This window comes from Canis lupus, chromosome 3, assembly GCF_011100685.1.
Source record: "Canis lupus familiaris isolate Mischka breed German Shepherd chromosome 3, alternate assembly UU_Cfam_GSD_1.0, whole genome shotgun sequence".
NCBI classification, from domain to species: Eukaryota; Metazoa; Chordata; class Mammalia; order Carnivora; family Canidae; genus Canis; species Canis lupus.
This window is the reverse complement of record NC_049224.1, coordinates 72,330,913-72,348,620: the sequence shown is the minus strand read 5'-3', so window position 1 is coordinate 72,348,620 and position 17,708 is coordinate 72,330,913. Positions and strand designations below refer to the sequence as shown.

The 17,708-nt window shown below is 44.3% G+C and overlaps 1 protein-coding gene across 11 annotated transcripts in view; it reads right to left on the bottom strand.

Annotated features, from left to right (window-relative positions):
- Positions 1–17,708, bottom strand: part of APBB2 (amyloid beta precursor protein binding family B member 2) — a 375,275-nt gene that overhangs the window by 57,903 nt on the left and 299,664 nt on the right. For 7 of the 11 annotated variants that reach the window (XM_038533425.1, XM_038533419.1, XM_038533422.1 and 4 more), the window contains 3 exons: positions 16,117–16,263; positions 12,627–12,754; positions 12,207–12,212 (listed from right to left, as the gene is read on the bottom strand). In XM_038533425.1, the coding sequence (XP_038389353.1) occupies positions 12,207–12,212; positions 12,627–12,754; positions 16,117–16,263 (281 nt within the window). The remainder of the gene's footprint in view (positions 1–12,206; positions 12,213–12,626; positions 12,755–16,116; positions 16,264–17,708) is intronic. The other 4 variants (XM_038533427.1, XM_038533420.1, XM_038533426.1 and 1 more) reach the window with 1 other exon arrangement.

Genomic DNA, 17,708 nt, shown 5'->3' with positions numbered 1-17,708 from the left:
AGCTCTAGAGAAATGTTACCTTGTCTGACTTACTTTTTACTACTGACTGGGACTCAGACTCTGTGAAGTTAGCGGTTAATTTATGGGAGATCAATTAGCTGCAAATAATTTCTGTGACTTTATGCCAAAAAAAATCCAGACAACCCCAAAGGTGATGATTTTATTGCCAGTAGAATATTAACCAATTTTGTATCTAACTTAGTCATCTATTTTAACATTTTCTCTTTTCCCCTGGCCGCTGTTGGGATTTTCTCTCTGGCTTTGGTTTCAGCCATTTGACTAAGATGTGCCTACATAGAAAGGAGTGAGGACATGTGTGTATTTAAATCATCCTGCTTGAGGTTCTTTGTGACTCTTAAAAGCACCTCTGCTTCCTGGTGGCTTAATTAGCAGTTTTGAAGATTCTCAGCATTTCCTATATTCTTTTGAATTGATTTTGGTGTCCTGCTGGTTCCTTCAATGGTGAGTTAAATAAATCTTTTTTTTTTTTTTTTAGTTAAATAAATCTTTGACATGTTTACTCATTGTATATTTTAAAAATTATGTTTAAAACAGCCTTATTGAGGTATAACCAACATACAATAAACTGCACATATTTAAAATATATAATTTGATGAGTTTGATAGGTATACACTAGTGAAACGTTGCCATAATCAAGGTAGTGAACAGATCTAGAACTCCCAAAGATTCTTCTTGCCTCTTTATAATCCCTTATCTTCTGTCCCTTACCAGGTAACTGCTGACCTGCTGTTTGTCACTATAGATTAGTTGACCTTGCATTTTGTAGAATTTTATATAAAGAAAATCATACAGTATATACTTTTTTCTTTTTTGAGGGCAGGGGAAGGAGGGTCTGGCTTCTTTTACTCAGCACAATTCTTTTGAGATTTAGCCATGTAGTTATGCATATCAGTAGATGATTCCTTTTTACTGCTGAGGGGATATTTATTGCATGGATATACCACAATCTGTGTATCTATTCACCTGCCGCTGGATATCTGAAGTGTCCCAGCTTCGGTTATTACTTACTGCACATATGAGAGCCTATTTTTAGCTATCTGAAAATAATACCTGGGTCTAATTATTAAGGAGATAGAATCATTAGGGCCTGACCACTCCCGGCAGGTAGGGAAGGTAAGAGGACCCCAAGTTGCTGACTCATGCAGCTGATGGCAGAGCCATAACCAGAGTGGACTCAGCAGGAGTTGAGTGAATGAATGCATGCACGCACATGGAAACAAGTGAATGAATGTGTGGACCTAGAAAACAGGACTATGACTTTGAAAATGGGGCGAGGTGTGTGGATGACACACTCAGTTCCGACCACATTGAGTTTAATAGATTTGTGGGTTTTTTTGTGGTTTTTGTTGCTATTTTTAGTTTAACACATTTGGTTCCGTATTCCAGCAAGCAGCAGCTGTTATTAAACTAAGTGCAAGGGTGATCTGGCCCTAGGTTAGCTAAGTAGGTGCCAGGCACACTACCTGTGACCTTGTGGTTTGTATGCAGTTAGGAGAGAAGCTTCTTTCAAAGGGAGTTAAAATGGACTTAAAATGGACTGCTGAATTTTTCGAGTTCAGATAGCTGTTTATAGATTTAGGAGTGACTTGAGCCTTCCTATTGTCATCTCAATCCCCATCCCAGGTACATCCAAAGGAAGAGAAGGCAGGAAGACTGCTGAGGGGCCTCAGCCAGAGGGGAGGAGATACTTTTGATCTGAATTAACTATTTCACAGATTTGGTAATCAAAGAGTTAAGGGTTAACTCTTTTTAAAAAATGCTATTGACACATCTGCTGGTGCTCTATGTAAAATTCCTGTAAAACTTATTACCCATACTCTCATTCCCTATCCCTATCTCTCCTGGGAGAAACCTGGTTTCAGTGGCCATGTAGAAATGTCTGGTTCTACTGAGGTTAAGGTGGAGACTTAGATTTTTCCAGCTTTGTTTCCAACAAACCTGCACTTAGGAGTTCTCCCATGGGGGTGGTAAGGAAGGATTAAGGGATCAGAGGCAGGAGCCATGAATGATTTCCCAGTAGACTGAGAGACTCTCAATTGCATCACGACCTGCTCCATCCTGGGCTGGGCCCATGGCTCTGCGGAGAATCATCTCCAAAAGGACAGGGCACCCTGTGCAGAAAAAGCAGCCCTTGACAATGCAGCTTGGAGCCATTCATCGAAAGGGGCAAACGTAGCGACACAGGATGGTGACCAGGCCTAGAGAAGCAATCTCCTGCAGAGAGGCAGGCAGTCCACGCCCAGTTCCTTTCTACTCATGGTCACCTTCCTCCCCATCCCCTATGTCCAGTCTGTTCTCCATGTCATCAAGCCCCGTAATCTGCTCTGTCCCCAGCCCCAAATTCCTTAGAGTCCTTAACTGTGCTCTCTTACGTCCATCTACCCACTCCAGGACTTTCAAACATCTCTTCACCTCTGGCATGGTTCCAGTGTAAAATATCAGCCTGAATATCAAGATGTTTTAGGTTTTATTCTTATTTTCTCTCCCTGCCACCCAGCTTCTCCAGATACGTGGACGGTGCTACATCCAGTCTGTCATGGTGACACTGTCTTCTTTTATTTACAGTCAAAACAATTGTTCCTGCATTTAGAGAGATTGCTGAATGAACTATCTGGCTCATTTATTCATATCTGGCCCAAAGTCTGGTTTAGTATTATTCCCACTCTCCGGCCTCCGTGTCTGTGCCAGCCTGATTCTGCTCCTGGACATTTTTACCCTCAGAAGCGGGGTCCTTGCTTGAGGGCCCTGAGTTTAATTCTTAATTCCTGTTTTTGATTCCTTTTCTCTTCTTTTCTTTTCTAAACAGCAGTTCCCCAGGGTACTCTTTGGGAAACAGCTCAGAGGGGAAGAATTTCCAGCTTCTGGAAGAAACATAGGACACGGTGACTGTGCCCACAGGCTGTGTGCCAGAAGAAGGAAAGCTGGGAACGTAAGTTGACTGATTTCTTGTCTAAAGAGAGAGGCTGGTGAGCAGCAGGAGAACAGGAACCTGAGGCCCAGTGGGAAGCCCACGCTGACACGTGTATGACAGTAGCAGGATGTCTCTGAACCCAAGTGAGTGGCCTGAAAACTCATCACAGGACAATTTTCATCCATTCTTACTTTTCTCTATTAAGAAATAACTGCACCAAACACAATTCATTCCCAGGATTTAATTCACGGCTGTGGAATTTAAACACCAAAGTCTGGCTCAGTAAGAAAGAAGACCACAGAGCCATTGGTGGGGGAAGTCTAAACACCAATGTTAGCTTTTGAGGAGACTTTACCTTATTAGTCAAGACTCCCAGGAACCAATATGGGACAGATTTTAGATATTTAAAGGCAAAAAGATGCTAACTTCCTATGTGGTTAAATTTCTTCTAATTTTTAAAAAGAAAATTTATTTATTTGAGAGAGAGACCGAGGGGAGGGGCAGAAGGGGGGGGGGGAGAGGGAGGGAGGGAGGGAGAGAGAATCTCAAGCAGACTCTATGCTCAGTGTAGAGCCTGACATGGGGCTCGATCTCATGACTCTGAAATCATGACCTGGGCCAAAACCAGCTGTCAGACGCTAAACAAACTGAGCCCAGGTGCCCCTCTCTTAATTTTGTATAATAGTTACAGTTGACCCAGGGCAATGTTTTAAGGAAATAGTACCATCTCAATAAAAAGAGTACTACTGGGGACAATGCAGGATACTTCTACAAAAGCACCTCCACATCCCTGCCATCCTGACAGTGACCCCCACTTTAAGTGGAGAAGAGGGCACACTAAGAGCCCCCCAATATCAGTACAAGGGAAGATCCATGATTAAATTGCAAATGCTGGGATTCCTACTCCAGTAGTGCTTCTCTTGACCAATTCTAGCTCTCAAACACCTGACATTGTAGGAGGTGAGAATCCTTGAGTACCACCTAATGTTCTCTAATTCTTAGCGACTGACTGTGCTACTGTGATAACATTATCAGAAGACACAGATATTTTGTCTTTGTCCTGTTCCTGACGCAAACTCGGAAAGCCCTTGTAACTTCCTGAATGACAACAGCATCTTTTGTCATGACCTTTGGCCTTAGTCCTTGGTTCTTGACATAAGAACGTTCAAAACCTTCCTAATCTCCAGAATGTAGGGCGTTGTATGCTAATGACAGGTCTGCCTTCTCCCTCCCCTGGGGGTAGCTTCAGAGTGGGGGCTGGTCATCAGAAAGACCAGAGTGTGAATAAAGAGCTAAATTTACAGCCCCATTCCCAACTCCAGGGAGAGGATGGGGCTGGAGATTGAGTTAATCACCAGTGGCCAGTGATTTAATCTATCATACCTACATAATGGAACTCCCATAAAAACAAACAAACAAACAAACAAACAAACCAGGGTTTAGACAACGACTGGTTTAGACAGATGATGGGTTGCTAAATGCATCCAAGGGGCCAGGAAGATCATGTGTCTCAAACGTTCCAGGGATAGAAGCTCAAAGTCCTGTGTTCACAATGCTTTGGGACCTCACCCTATATGCCTCTTCATCTGGCTGTTCATTTATATCTTTCATAATTAATTGGTAATAGTAAGTAAAGTGTTTCCCTAAGTTCTGTGAGCCATTCTAGCAAGTTGTCAAACCTGAGACGGGGTTGTGGGAACCTCTGAATTATAGCTGGCAGGTCAGGAGTATGCATGCCCTGGAGCTGTGACTGGCCTCTGAAGTTGGGGTGTCTTGAGAGGCTCAGCCCTTAACCTGGTGGGGGTCTGTACTAATTCTGGGTAGTGTCAGAGTTGAACTAAATTGCAGGACACCCAGAACTGATATCCACAGAGAACTGGAAAATTGCTTGGTGTGAAAAACCCACATATTTGGCATCAGAAGTGTTTTGTGAGTAGTAACAGATCATAGGAGCTACATTATGTTCTCAATCCCTGGATTTACCATGAAGCCAAAACTCTCTGCTGATTACATTTGAATAAAAGGGTTCAATGTGATGACTTGCCTATGAAAAGCAGTAAGTGCCCATTCATCTGCAGTAACAGTAGTCTTTTACAAATTTATCAACCACCTAATCATTTACAGAGCATATACAATTTGCTAGAAACTAAGCTGGGCTCTGGGTTATAATAGTTACAACTTTCTCTGCTCTATGAGACACTAATCCATGTTTATGTGGGTTGTTAGGCCATTTCTCCATGAAAACTACTCTTCTTTCTGTTCTTGGAATGCTTGAAGTACTCCAAGATTATGGGGACTGACACAGAGAATTACTGAAGCCAAGCATGATCGATCACCCTCATACTGCATCCAGAGAGGCCCATTCCTCATCCACCCTGGGACTCAGGGAAAGTATGAGATGAAAGTTGTTCTGGAATCATCACCAGAACTTTCTGCACTCTCTTGACATGACAAGTTCAAGCTTCCACTTCACCGGGTAGTGTCAAAACATGCTTATGGAGAAATGCTGGATCATGCATTGAACCAGTTAGCAAAACAGAAGATGAGTTCCCGAGGAGAAATCATTGTCTTCATACAGTTACCAACAGGGACAGCGCCACCCAGAAAGATCTGCTTGAAAATGCCCTCACATATTCCTTGAGGGAATTTTTCTTGGACAATCACTTACAAAGTCTTTTCTTAAAGGTTATTCTAAGCTGAAAGTATTAGCAAGCATCCCAGCATGATTAATAGAAGGAAAGGAAGCCACTTCTAAAGGGATAAAATATAACTACAGTGTAAGTCAGCAGAATGGTCAAGTAAATCCTGATGCCTCTGCTTATCATGGGGCTGTATTAAAAAGAAATTAACTCTAGAGGTCAAGATAATACTGTGGCATAGGGAGAGAATTATTGCTCTCCCCCGAAGACTTTTCTCCCTGAGGCAACGCAGCACATACCCTAGATTAAACTTTCATCAGCAGATCTTGGAATTCCATCAATCTTTCATTACAGTCTGGCCCGGAGAACCCTCTGACTAGATGTCATTGGGAAGCTCTCCATCCTCCATACAGAGACCCTCCAATAATTACTCCTAGGGAAAGAAACCATGACAAAGGGAAAATGGAGATAACTTTCAGATTAGCTTAAAAACAAGAGGCCCAGTATCTCTAAATCCCTGTCACCTAAGACAGAACGGCCCTTTATCACTGACAATTGCTACCAGCTGAGAAAGGAAGTCAGTTGGGCTGGTGGCTCCGAAGAAGGGACTCAATGAAGCTAGTTCTGCACTTCTGCGAGTGCTGGAAAAACTGCCAAGTGGAGTCAGAGCGGATGCAATGGGATGAAGGAGCTTTTCTAGGGTGATGCTCACAGAAATGGGGCACGAAGTAAGGAGCACGTCTCTTCTTTCTGCTCCAGCCTTGCAGTCTCCCAGTCAGAGGTAGACAGCCAGGCAGCGACCTAGACAAGCACAGATGTGTTCTGGGCCTCAGAAAGCAGAGCCACCCACCAAGGGCGGGTTTGGAGCTGAGAGACAGCAGAGTAAGAGCCGGCTCAGGAAGCAGCAGGCCATGGGCTCGGAAGGCTGAGGGGATTCATCTTCAGACCCCATCAGAATGCTGCCTGTGTCACCTCTTTTTTAGGGGTAGCTGAGCTAGCTCCATATCCCAGAGTCCCTTGCAGCTGTGTGTGGTCAATGGGGTGTGAATGGCATGGGAACATATGTGAGGTATGCAAGGTCCAGGTCATCTTTCAGTTTAGAGACAGGTCCCCTGGCCCGGTCTGCTGAGGACGACACTGGAAGGATGGTACAGCAACAGCCTAGAAGAAGCCTGAGCCCGCGTGGCACAGAGCTGTGCCGTGAGACGGTACTGCTCATTGTAGACTGCTACAGGAGAATGTGTCTCTAGTGTTTCAGACAGTGGACTTTAGAACACCTGGTGCAGTGGTCCAGCCATATCCTGTTTAATACACACCAGTTTAGCTCTAGGAACAGTAGCAGGACTGGGCAATGCTTACGGGTACCCCAAAGAATGCTGGTAGAACTGAGTGCAGGTCGCAAAGGAGAGACAGTCAAAAAGGACATTGCCTTCCTTACAACAACCTCCTACAGCAGCCACAAAGACCACTCCAACGCTCTTTCTCTAAAGGGAAGGAGGGCACCCTGGGTCCCTTATAGCCTGGTCTCTGATCTACTTTTTCTAAGCATCCATCTGAAGATGTAAAAAACATTCCTAGCTCAAAGCCATACAAAAAGAGGTCTCAGGGCCATAGTTTGCTTTCGATTCACAACTGTGGTCTTATCTCCTCAATGAAGAAGCCAGGTCTTTAAGGACAGGGACCAGGCCATAGAGTTCAAGAGTCTCCCTGCTGACCTCCAGTCATGTTAGGCCATCTGTCACCTTTTGTCAGGATTAACAGGGGAGCCTCCTATTCAGACAGATGAAAATCTCAGGAGTCTAATCTTTGCCCTGTCAGAACCAGAAGGCTCACCTATGGTAAGTCCCACCCTCCATCCTTAGTTTTCTAATCTCTAAAGAGGTTGGAAGACATTGGTATTAAACTGCCTTTTTGATGTAAAAGTCTGTGAGTCAAAGTTTTATCTATGTTAATTAATTAACCCCAGCTTTACTCAGGACCCTCCCTGTATCCCCATCCTACCTCCAGAATGAAGCAGTGTTTTCAAAAGAAATCAAAAGACAACAATGGCATGAAAACAAGAGCCTAGACCTATGTGTAACAATAGTCTTCTAAAACAACTTAAATCAGGGTCTTGGTGGCCAAGACCAGGATTTAGGACTCTCCTAAGAGATGACAATATGGAAAAAAAAAATTCAGTGTGCTTGAGACTCACTATATTTTTTAGATAAAGGGTCCCTGAGATTTCAGAGAGATTTTAGGCAGATAAAACAATTATGTTGAAGATAAACTCATTGGAAATTTATGAATAATCTATCACACCGTTTTTATTAGAAATTATTCATCAAAAACAGAAAAGAGATGTAGAAAACATTTTCTAGAAGGAGAAGTTTTGTGATAACTATAAGCATAAATAATATCACAGGAATGACACTGAATCTGAGAAAGTACTTTTTAAAAAGCACTTGTGCCCAATGGCTGTGGTGGTTGCTATTAATTATGAAAGGATTTTATCTTCATTCTAGCAGGTCCAATAGGATCTCCATTTATTAAGTTATTTATTAAAGTTATTTATTAAAAGTAATACCAACTTTTCTAAAAAACAAAGACAGTCAGCTAGTGTTGCTAATTTAAATGAATGAGTTTACTGACCAGAGCAGCGTTTTCCAAAGCGTATTCCACATGACTGTCTCTCCATGAAGAAAAGGGTCTCAGTGAGCATTAGCATAGGAAAACCTCCAGGAGCGTCCAGGTTTTGTAAAAGGCCTGGTTGCACTTGGTCTGCACTTTCCAACTAACCCTAGAATCTTTTTTTTTTTTCCCCTCTTGAGGAAAGTGTATGAACATCTCACTTCATGAGGGCCTCATGGAACACTGCTGTGGGAGTCACTCGGGAAAATGCTACCTGTGGGATCTGAAACCCTCTGACTATACCATCCACCCACTTTCCTTTCTCACACGAAACAGAGAATCAGCAGATACTACTGCATGTTGGCAACATACATGGGGATCTGTGTGCCCAGATCCTTCCCAGAAGATGGGTCTGTATCTGCCGCAAGGAGTGGAGAGTTCCTGTTAAAAATCCCCTATGTTCAGAAATTACGTTTGCTTGTTCTGGATACCTCTATAAAAGAAGAAGGAGAAAGCCGTTTCCCTGGGTCTGAATGATGATCGGCATGGGCTCCCCAAACAGGCTCACGAAATCCTTCTACCCATCCTTGGAATGATAGCATGAAAGGCTCACAAGACAAGAGGTGGCACCCCAGTCGTCTGCCCCAGTCCCTGTGGGCAAAATGGCAGCTCTAAGGCCAAGAGCCATCTGTACCTGAGGACGCCCTCTTTCCCAAGGTGGGAGGAGGCAGGGCAGGTCTATATGGGCACCCCAGTGCTGCCTTAGATTGGAAATATAAGGCTTCTGAAACTCCTTTCACTGATCTCCATGTCTGGGCACCTTGCCATTGATCACTCTGTGATCAAAAGGAACCCAGGTACAGAAGAGCCAAGAGAGAGGAGGTAGCTCAGTCTTTGCTGGGCAATAATGCAAATGTGCTCTAAGAAACACCACAGTAAAGCCAGGGATGACCCTCAGGAGTAAGGCGGAAACTTCAGCCCAGTCCAGCAACAACCAACATCCCGTGGAGAACCAACGTCTCATGTGAGTGCAGCCCCTCACGCCGTCCATAAGAAGAGGTTTCTCTAAACCAACCTTGGGGATCAGTGTGGGGCATGATTGCCAGATCTCTTCCTCACCCAGAGGAAACTCTCTCCATAAGCAATTTCTTCATAACAAATCAAACCCACTTGAAAGCCTAAAGATGGTGCTAAACCCCAAATAACGATAAATTCTGAAATTACTTAGAGCCTCTGGTATACATACTATCCTCCTTCACTTGAACCACATCAAGAAATCCCCTCAGAGCCCTAGCAAACTAATACACTGCTCTGGTTTGATCTCCTGCGTGCACCTGACACCACTTACTGACAAGGAGATTGTTCCTGGGTTAGCAGGGAAGAAAGAAAATGGAGTCTCGGGAGCTCCTGCTTGCAAAGCACGGAGCAGAGGGTCAGGTACATGGTCAGTTGTCAATAAATGTATGGGACTGTTACTAGCATTCCATGAAAATGGTTATCTTGGTATTCACCAGAGGAGAACACACGGCCCTAGTTCCAAGGACTGTGCCTACTGAGGTATAATCAAATCAACAAGTCTTTGCTGGGCACCTACAGGGCTGGGCAGGGTACTAAGGGGCTGCATTCGTCCCACTGTCTTTTTCCTCACGTTTCATTAAACATATCTTTTTAGAACTCTGAGAGAGGGATCCCTGGGTGGTGCAGCGGTTTGGCGCCTGCCTTTGGCCCAGGGCACAATCCTAGAGACCCGGGATCGAGTCCCACGTCGGGCTCCCTGCATGGAGCCTGCTTCTCCCTCTGCCTGTGTCTCTGCCTCTCTCTCTCTCTCTGTGACTATCATAAATAAATAAAAATTAAAAAAAAAAAAAAAAAGAACTCTGAGAGAGAGAAAAGGAGAGAGGGAGAGAGAAGAAATCCCCTAAGACGTTCCATTTTCTCAGTAACAAAAGTTACAAAGGAATGCAAAATGGGCTCATTTTTGCAAGCAAAATGAAACACTTTTATGTTTTATTCATGCAAAGTGAAAACCCCTTTCCTTTGCAGCATTACAAATTGAATTTGCTCTTGTAAATTGCTGTTAAAAGAAAAAAAAGTTAAAAAAAAAAAAAAAAGCAGGAATACAAAGGCCCTTTCTTCTAAGGAATGAAAACTCTGGGGACCAGTGGGGAGAAATAGAACCTTTCACTGGGAAACATAATTTATTATTATTATTATTATTTACTACTTCCAAAAGCAATCCAACTCAAGGGCCCCCCCAACCCACTGCAGGAGCTTGAGGTCCTGACAGCCAGCGTGGAACCCTGAGGGAATTTCTAAATTACACTTATCTGTTAACATTGAGCAAGAATAAGAAGTGGTTTCAAAAACTGGTTAACCCACCCCACTTTTCAAAAACATAGCCAAGGCAATGTAACTGAATTTATACTGCTATCACTGCGCGGCAGCGGGTCAGGGGGCTCTTCTTGCCTTGTAGGATAACTGAACTCAAGGTGTCTGGAACAGCCCCTCACCCCGTGTCAAATGATAAACTGTCCTTGAAACCTCCCTGACATCTGACCCCTCCCATATTCACCCTGTCATTGAAAGGAAGTCGTGTAATTCGTTGTATCTGCTAGCATATGTTCCCTTCATGAATCAAGACTGAATTCATTAGGCATTTGCCACGTCTCCATCACTGTGCCAGTTCTGATGCACACACAAAGGTACTTATATACACAAGCTCTGTAAAGGCCTCTCTTATGATCCCCATTTGACAGAGGAGAGAAACTGAGGCTCAGAGCTTGAATAACTCTGTCCCCTGGAGTTTCAGGTTTTTATTCTTCTTCTTCCGTGAACATGTGGCATTTGGCTTCCTTTTAAAAAACTGGGCAGGCTAAAAATGTCATCAATGAAATCTGCTCACAGCCTAACTTTAGGAAAACACAACCTCATCTATTTGTACATGTATCTAACGATCCTCGCCATGGCTCCTACCTTAAGAACAACCTCAGGGGGCATAAACCAGGGAAGGATTGAGCATCTTACACCCTTCCATTAAGGTTAAACGTTTTTAATGATGAACAAACATCATCAGGTATTTTCCCTGTAAAATTACTCAATTCATGTCAACTTATCAACTGCAGTCCACAGCTCTGCCAAGCAAGTGAATGGCAGGTGTGTACGCATAAATTATCACCCTCCCCTGCCCCCTCCCCCTCCCCCCTTCAGTGCACCTGGCCCAGCTGTCACCATTTAGCACTCTGGTACAAAAGCTCAAAGACACAACTGTGCTCCCAGGAAGGTTTATCCAGTCAGCAGTCAGAAGACACTTTGGTTTTCTCTTTTGCAGACAATTTTTCACGCCTGGTGATAGCAAAAATGCTAGTTCTGAGACTGAGGAGTGCATAGCCATTTTTTTTTTTTTCTGGCTCAGGACTTGGAACTGATTTAAAAGACTACCGAACCCACAAATGCCCAGCGTTGGTGGACAAAGGCTGGGGGATAAGCCAAGACAGAGTCCCTGAGAGAGGACCACGTGGCGCAATAAACCAGAATGCCCAGGAATGGAACCATAAGCTCAGCAGAGTCAGCTTTTTGTCATCTGGGATTTTCACCTGCTTTAGTCCATTTTCAACAAAGCAATAACTAATCATCCTATACCCGATCCCTAAATGCTAGAAGATCCTCCGGTATTTTGAGAGTTGCCAAAGATGAACGATAATGTAAGAGTGAAACATTTAATGTAGCCCAATTACTAAGCAATAGTATCCAAGTATGATGTCTGAAATAAGTGCCACTTTATCGTTTAGAATAGATATGTATTTGAACTTCCTTATTTACAGTCATCCTGGAGAACTAACAACTCACAACACATCTAAGAAATACTTGCTGTAAATAACACATTTTCACTAGAATTTCAGAAAAGCATACATTCAATGGAATTCTGATGTGACCACGCATTTCAAATGTTAACAAAGTTAAGCCAACCACAAACCCCAGAAGCTCCCAATCACCATGATTCAATGATCTAAAGCTTGTGGTACAACCTCTCTCTTTGAGCAAGCCCACTAAGAAGGAAACACCACTAGGAGGGCTTCTGAAATGGCTGAGATCAACCCAGACTGCAGAGAAGAGGGAAAAATAAAGGGGCAGGGGTCCAGAGAGCCTGGGTGAGCTGGCAACTGGGATGAGGAAAATGAGCAGGGGGAGAAATACACAGAACTCAAAAACAGGATCCAGAGCTCACAGAACGTCTGACATACAGAAACCAGAAAGGGAAGTAGTGTGGAGGGTTTAGGAGGTAAGGAGAGAGATGTGGCTTTAATTTTTTACATTTTTCACATTTCTTACATTCCTAAGGATGTTCAGTAAAGGGTAACAACTGTGAGGCCATAGTTTTACCTCTGAAGGTAACACAGGGGCAGGTCCTAAAGTGACCCGTGGTGGCGCCACCCCAGGGTACTCACCGGCCATTGTCACGGCCCACGCCCCACACACGGATGCTGGCAATGGGCTGCGAGTGGAGCACGCTGCGGTCCATGGGGTCCACCAGGCTGAGCGTGTCATTCTCCAGGATCAGGTACATGTCCTTACCCTGCGATTCAATGAGAAAACATGCTATCTTTCTCAGGAAGCTGCACTTCATGATGTGTGTGGCTATCTAGGGACACTGTTTCAACCAACAAAAGAAGCCACCCTTTGGGACGTAATTTGTTTTCCTAAGAGAGCAACATCCTCTCTTGACTAAAATGTGCATAAATTTTTCATACTCCTCGCACACACCCAATTTTTCTCACCCTCTCCACATCCTCCTAAATGTGTCCCTCGCCTGCCTTCTAGTCAACTCCTATTTTTAATTATTTACAATTCTGAATCCTGACTCACTCTGAGAACAAAGACTATCACAGGAGCATCCCTGGAGAACCTGGTCTTTCACTAACATCATGTCCGTCATTCTCATAACTCGTCTCTCTCCGTCCCTTCCTCTCTACTTAGACCCTACCAGGCATGCTCCAGATGGCCTTCCAACGACCATGACCATCCCAACCCTTCTCAGTGTTTATAGCACTTCACATCTAGGTGATCTGGCTTACAAATAGCAGGTGCATTTGTGACATCTCTTGGTACCACAACAGCTAACATTCATAGGACCTGATCACATCTCAGATCATGAACTAAGGCCGGAAGAAAGGAGATACGTTCCTTAGTGCACGGCCAATGTTTAATAATTTCTCAAATTATGCCTGAAGAACTGCAAGGGGAATAAAGTTGAATAGTCTATGTTCTTGCTGCCAAAGAGCCAACATATGTGGGGAGACGGGAGCAACACAAGCAATGAGCAGCCTCAGTTTCCCTGTGATCTTTCCAATGTGCCCTGAGAGCTTGGTTTGTTATTATCTCCAATTAGCAGATAGGGAAACTGAGGCTTCACAGTTAGGCAACTTGCTCCAGGTCTGACCCAGAAGATGGGACACGTTTAGCCATACAGGCACTATCATAATACCAACACACAGGGTGACCTTAGCTTAGGCCAGCCACTTGGTGGTCTTCAGGAGAGGCAAGATTGCCGAGCCCCGGAGAGCTGGGAATGAGAGAGAGGGGTCCCAGGTCCTGCGGGTGCCAAGCAGTGATGTGCTTTGGGATAACTGACAGATGGCTGGTGCCTTGTCTGTTCTCTCTGCCCTTCCCCCAGGAATGAAGCACTGGTTGCAGCCTAAGAGATCTCCAGCCAGACCCGCTTGTAAGTGACCCCCAGTATAACTCCCACGTGGTCACTGCCACCCTACCTCTGTGCAGCTGCCTCACGGCAACCACCTTGCAGATGCTAACAGACTCTGAAGGCCTTTGTTTTAATGCTTTATGGGATGCCATCCATGGAGAGGCCTGATCCCCCCCTCACTGAGGAGGATATTGCATTTCCTTTGAGCTAACTCAGCTTTGAAACCCCTGCTGGTCCTCCCCAGAGACTGTCTTCATTGGTTAACTCTACTGACCATTTTTGCATCGTTGGACAGAACCAATGACAACTCTCAGCTGGTAGTCTACAATGAGAATGGCTGGTTGAACCTGGAGTGTCACTGAATGAAAATACCCCGTGGCTTCTGCTGAGTCACTCAGCACACACACATCTTCCCAGGCACATCCTTTCGGTTTCCTCACCCACACACAGCAGCTCCTGACTGACCACTGTAAAATCTTGCTAATTGGTTTTTGTTACCAAAATAGTGATGCTTATGCAGCTGTCATCCAAGGATGAGATATTCATCTGACAGTCATGACTTTATTTTCCATTTGCCACTCAACAAACATTTAAGGAGTTGTGCCGTATGATGTAAGGCATGGCAAAAAGCTCATAACCCTAAGGATTAAGCTACACTTTATACACTCTGAACTAGAAACACTTCCTGAAGAATTTATTGTTCAGAAGCACACAGAATTGAGAAAAAAAATAGGAATGGCTTAGTGAGGCAAACTATGTGGGAAGACACAGCATATTTTCAGGCAGGCTGCCCCCTCATCTCTATCCCCATCCAAAGCTCTCTCTCCTGTAGGTATCCTGAGAATTGGAGATTCCTTTAGAATCTTACTAAGCTCTTCTAAGTACCTGGTGGCAAGTAGTCGGTGGTATTCATCAGTCATTCACACATTACTATAAATTATGCCAACCTTTCTTCTAGATCCTAGCTGAGATTTGTTCTTTTAGTGGAATGGCATTTTGGCTGAAGAAGAGGGATGGCAGGTAGGTAATCCAGTGGGAAAGACATGTCTGGGTATTTGGGTGGGAAGTGGGAAGTAATGCAGTGAAAGCATGGTAAAGGCAAATACCAAACAAATGTCCTTTTATGGAAGGGAGAAAATTCTTCCTTCTTTCTCCCCATGCTGGATATCTAAAAGTCCGGATGGCAATGCAGATCGGTCTTATTCTAAGGTATATAGACTCCTCCATGGGAAGCCCTGACATTCTGACAATGTTTCCAGGAGGTCCAAGCAAAAGAGACCCCATCAAAGAGTTGCCAATGTTCTGTATGAGCTGGGCATGGTTCGAGAGTAGTGGATTCATACAGCAAGCACTATGTCAAGACACTCCTGGGATCCCTGGGTGGCGTAGCGGTTTGGCGCCTGCCTTTGGCCCAGGGCGCGATCCTGGAGACCCGGGATCGAATCCCACGTCGGGCTCTCGGTGCATGGAGCCTGCTTCTCCCTCTGCCAGTGTCTCTGCCTCTCTCTCTCTCTCTGTGACTATCATAAATAAATTAAAAAAAAAAAAAAGACACTCCCGATATACCCGTTCTACAGATCTCAGAACATGGCAGGCATATGGCTTTTCCTGCTTGATATGATTTTTATACTAATTTGGTATTTTTACTTATTACTTTCCTTTCTGAAATGATGTCGACTGACAATCCAAAACAGAATTACTTTGTTCAAAGTGAGAAGTAACATCTAGGTATCAATTCTAAAAACTCAGGTAGAATATTGATTTTCAGATTATAAATAAAGCAGATTGTGTTATAACAGGATAATGTGTCAATTTTCAGACTACAGGGACACCACCACTTCTGTGTGTATGTGTAGGGGTCACATTCCCCTTTGAGAACATACTTTCAGAGAGCATCTCCTTTCCTTCTTATATAATGGTGTGTCCTGTTTTGCATACGGGTTAGGGGTTTCTGGGCCCTAGCACCCATCCATACATCCCCTGGGACTTGGGGATACGTGGTCAGACCCTGTCATGTAGACACAGACAAATGTTCTCTCCCAGGGCCCAGTCCTCACTGGGATCTGGCAAAGCTAACAGATAAATCAAAGCGTACGTCATGCCCAGACTACCTGTCTTTGTGGGAAGATGCTCCTGATAAATGCCCTCAGTATCGCACCTCGCAGAGCCCTAGGGTTTCATGAAGCACAGCAGAGCAAAAGCAAGCCTGCCATCAATTATTTCCACATGTTACTCACCTCTCCCCAGATGCCGACTGTATCTCGGATGTCGTTTTTGCAGTAAGAAAGCTGCCTGATGCAGTTGTTGACAGCAACGCTGCTTTTACCAGGAGCGAGGTCTTCCTCTGCCATTTCTACCCATCCCAGAGAGCGCACAGCGAAACACTGGAAGACAAAGCACAGGCCATGAAAGCATGCATTGGTCACAGCCAATCTCCACCAATTTACCAAAATCCTCTGCAAGGAATGCCTAATGTATCTTCAATTACTACCTAATGTCCAGTCACCAAATTCAGCAAATGCATCTTCTACTGCCGGAAAGTTCAATTGTGACTGCTTTTTGCTATTAAAAAAATGTAGTGATAAGTATCTTCTTGCCTACTTTTCTGTATGCGTGCGCAGATTTTTTTCTAGGAGTAGCTTACTACAGGTACAATTATAGGGCTAATGAGTATAAGGATTTTTAAGCTCCTTTATCTATGATAAGGCATTTTTCTTAAGCAGTAAGAAATGCAACACCCACGAGATCTGCTACTTTGTTAAACACCCAGAAAAAATGGAAGAGAGAAAGAATTAAATATGCATTAGGCACTTGTTTCTTTTTTTTTTTTTTTTAAAGATTTTATTTTATTTATTCATGAGAGACAGAGAGAGAGAGAGAGAGAGGTAGAGACACAGGCAGAGGGAGAAGCAGGCTCCATGTGGGGAGCCCGATGTGGGACTCGATCCCGGGTCTCCAGGATCACGCCCTGGGCTGAAGGCAAGCGCTAAACCGCTGAGCCACCCAGGGATCCCCTAGGCACTTGTTACTAATAATGATGAAGCAAAATGTATTCTCCAGTACCCAGAAATGAGAGAAAATGGGGGAAAATGTGCTTTCATGATAAACAGTCTCAGGTCCTACAGCAACTATACTTAGCACCAAATCCTGAAAACCTGCACAACACACGAGCTCGCGAGATACCTTAAAGCACACAATGCTCTTATTCTTTTATCCCTTTGAGATACTTTGAGATCACACTTCTTGTCTTCCTTTCTAAAGTTCAGTTATTCAATTGTCTCAAAATATAAAAAAGTATTATATCCATGTTGCAACAAGAAAATTCAAAGATCTATAAAAAGGAAACTCATGAGACATGTGAGGGCTAATTCAGCTACAGATCTGCTTGCTGCCAATTGTCAGGGAGGCCAGGTAGCTGGAAGGGGGACGGAAGGGGGATCCCTCCCAAGCAGTGCAACAGCTGAAGCCACCTACCTTCCTTCCCAGCACAGGCAGGGCAGACAAGGGGCCGAGTTTCTGCGGGAGCCAGCAGGCTGGCTCTCAAAGAGTATCTTGCAAAGTTTTCAGAGTGAACTTTATAATCAGATGGACCGCGGAGGCAGTTAGCTAGATAATGAGCATTGAGCAGGACTGCTTGATTGTTGAAAAAAGGTGGAAATTGCCAACCATCTCCAGAATGCAAACAGTGGGGCAAAACCCTGGGAACACACAGACGTTCTTTCCTATAACTGCTGCCCTAAGATAGCCTCCAGCTCCATTTACACTGAGGTTTTGGCCTTCCTCCTCACCCCAACCCTTGCAGGGGATGGCTGCTATGGCCGTTCCAACA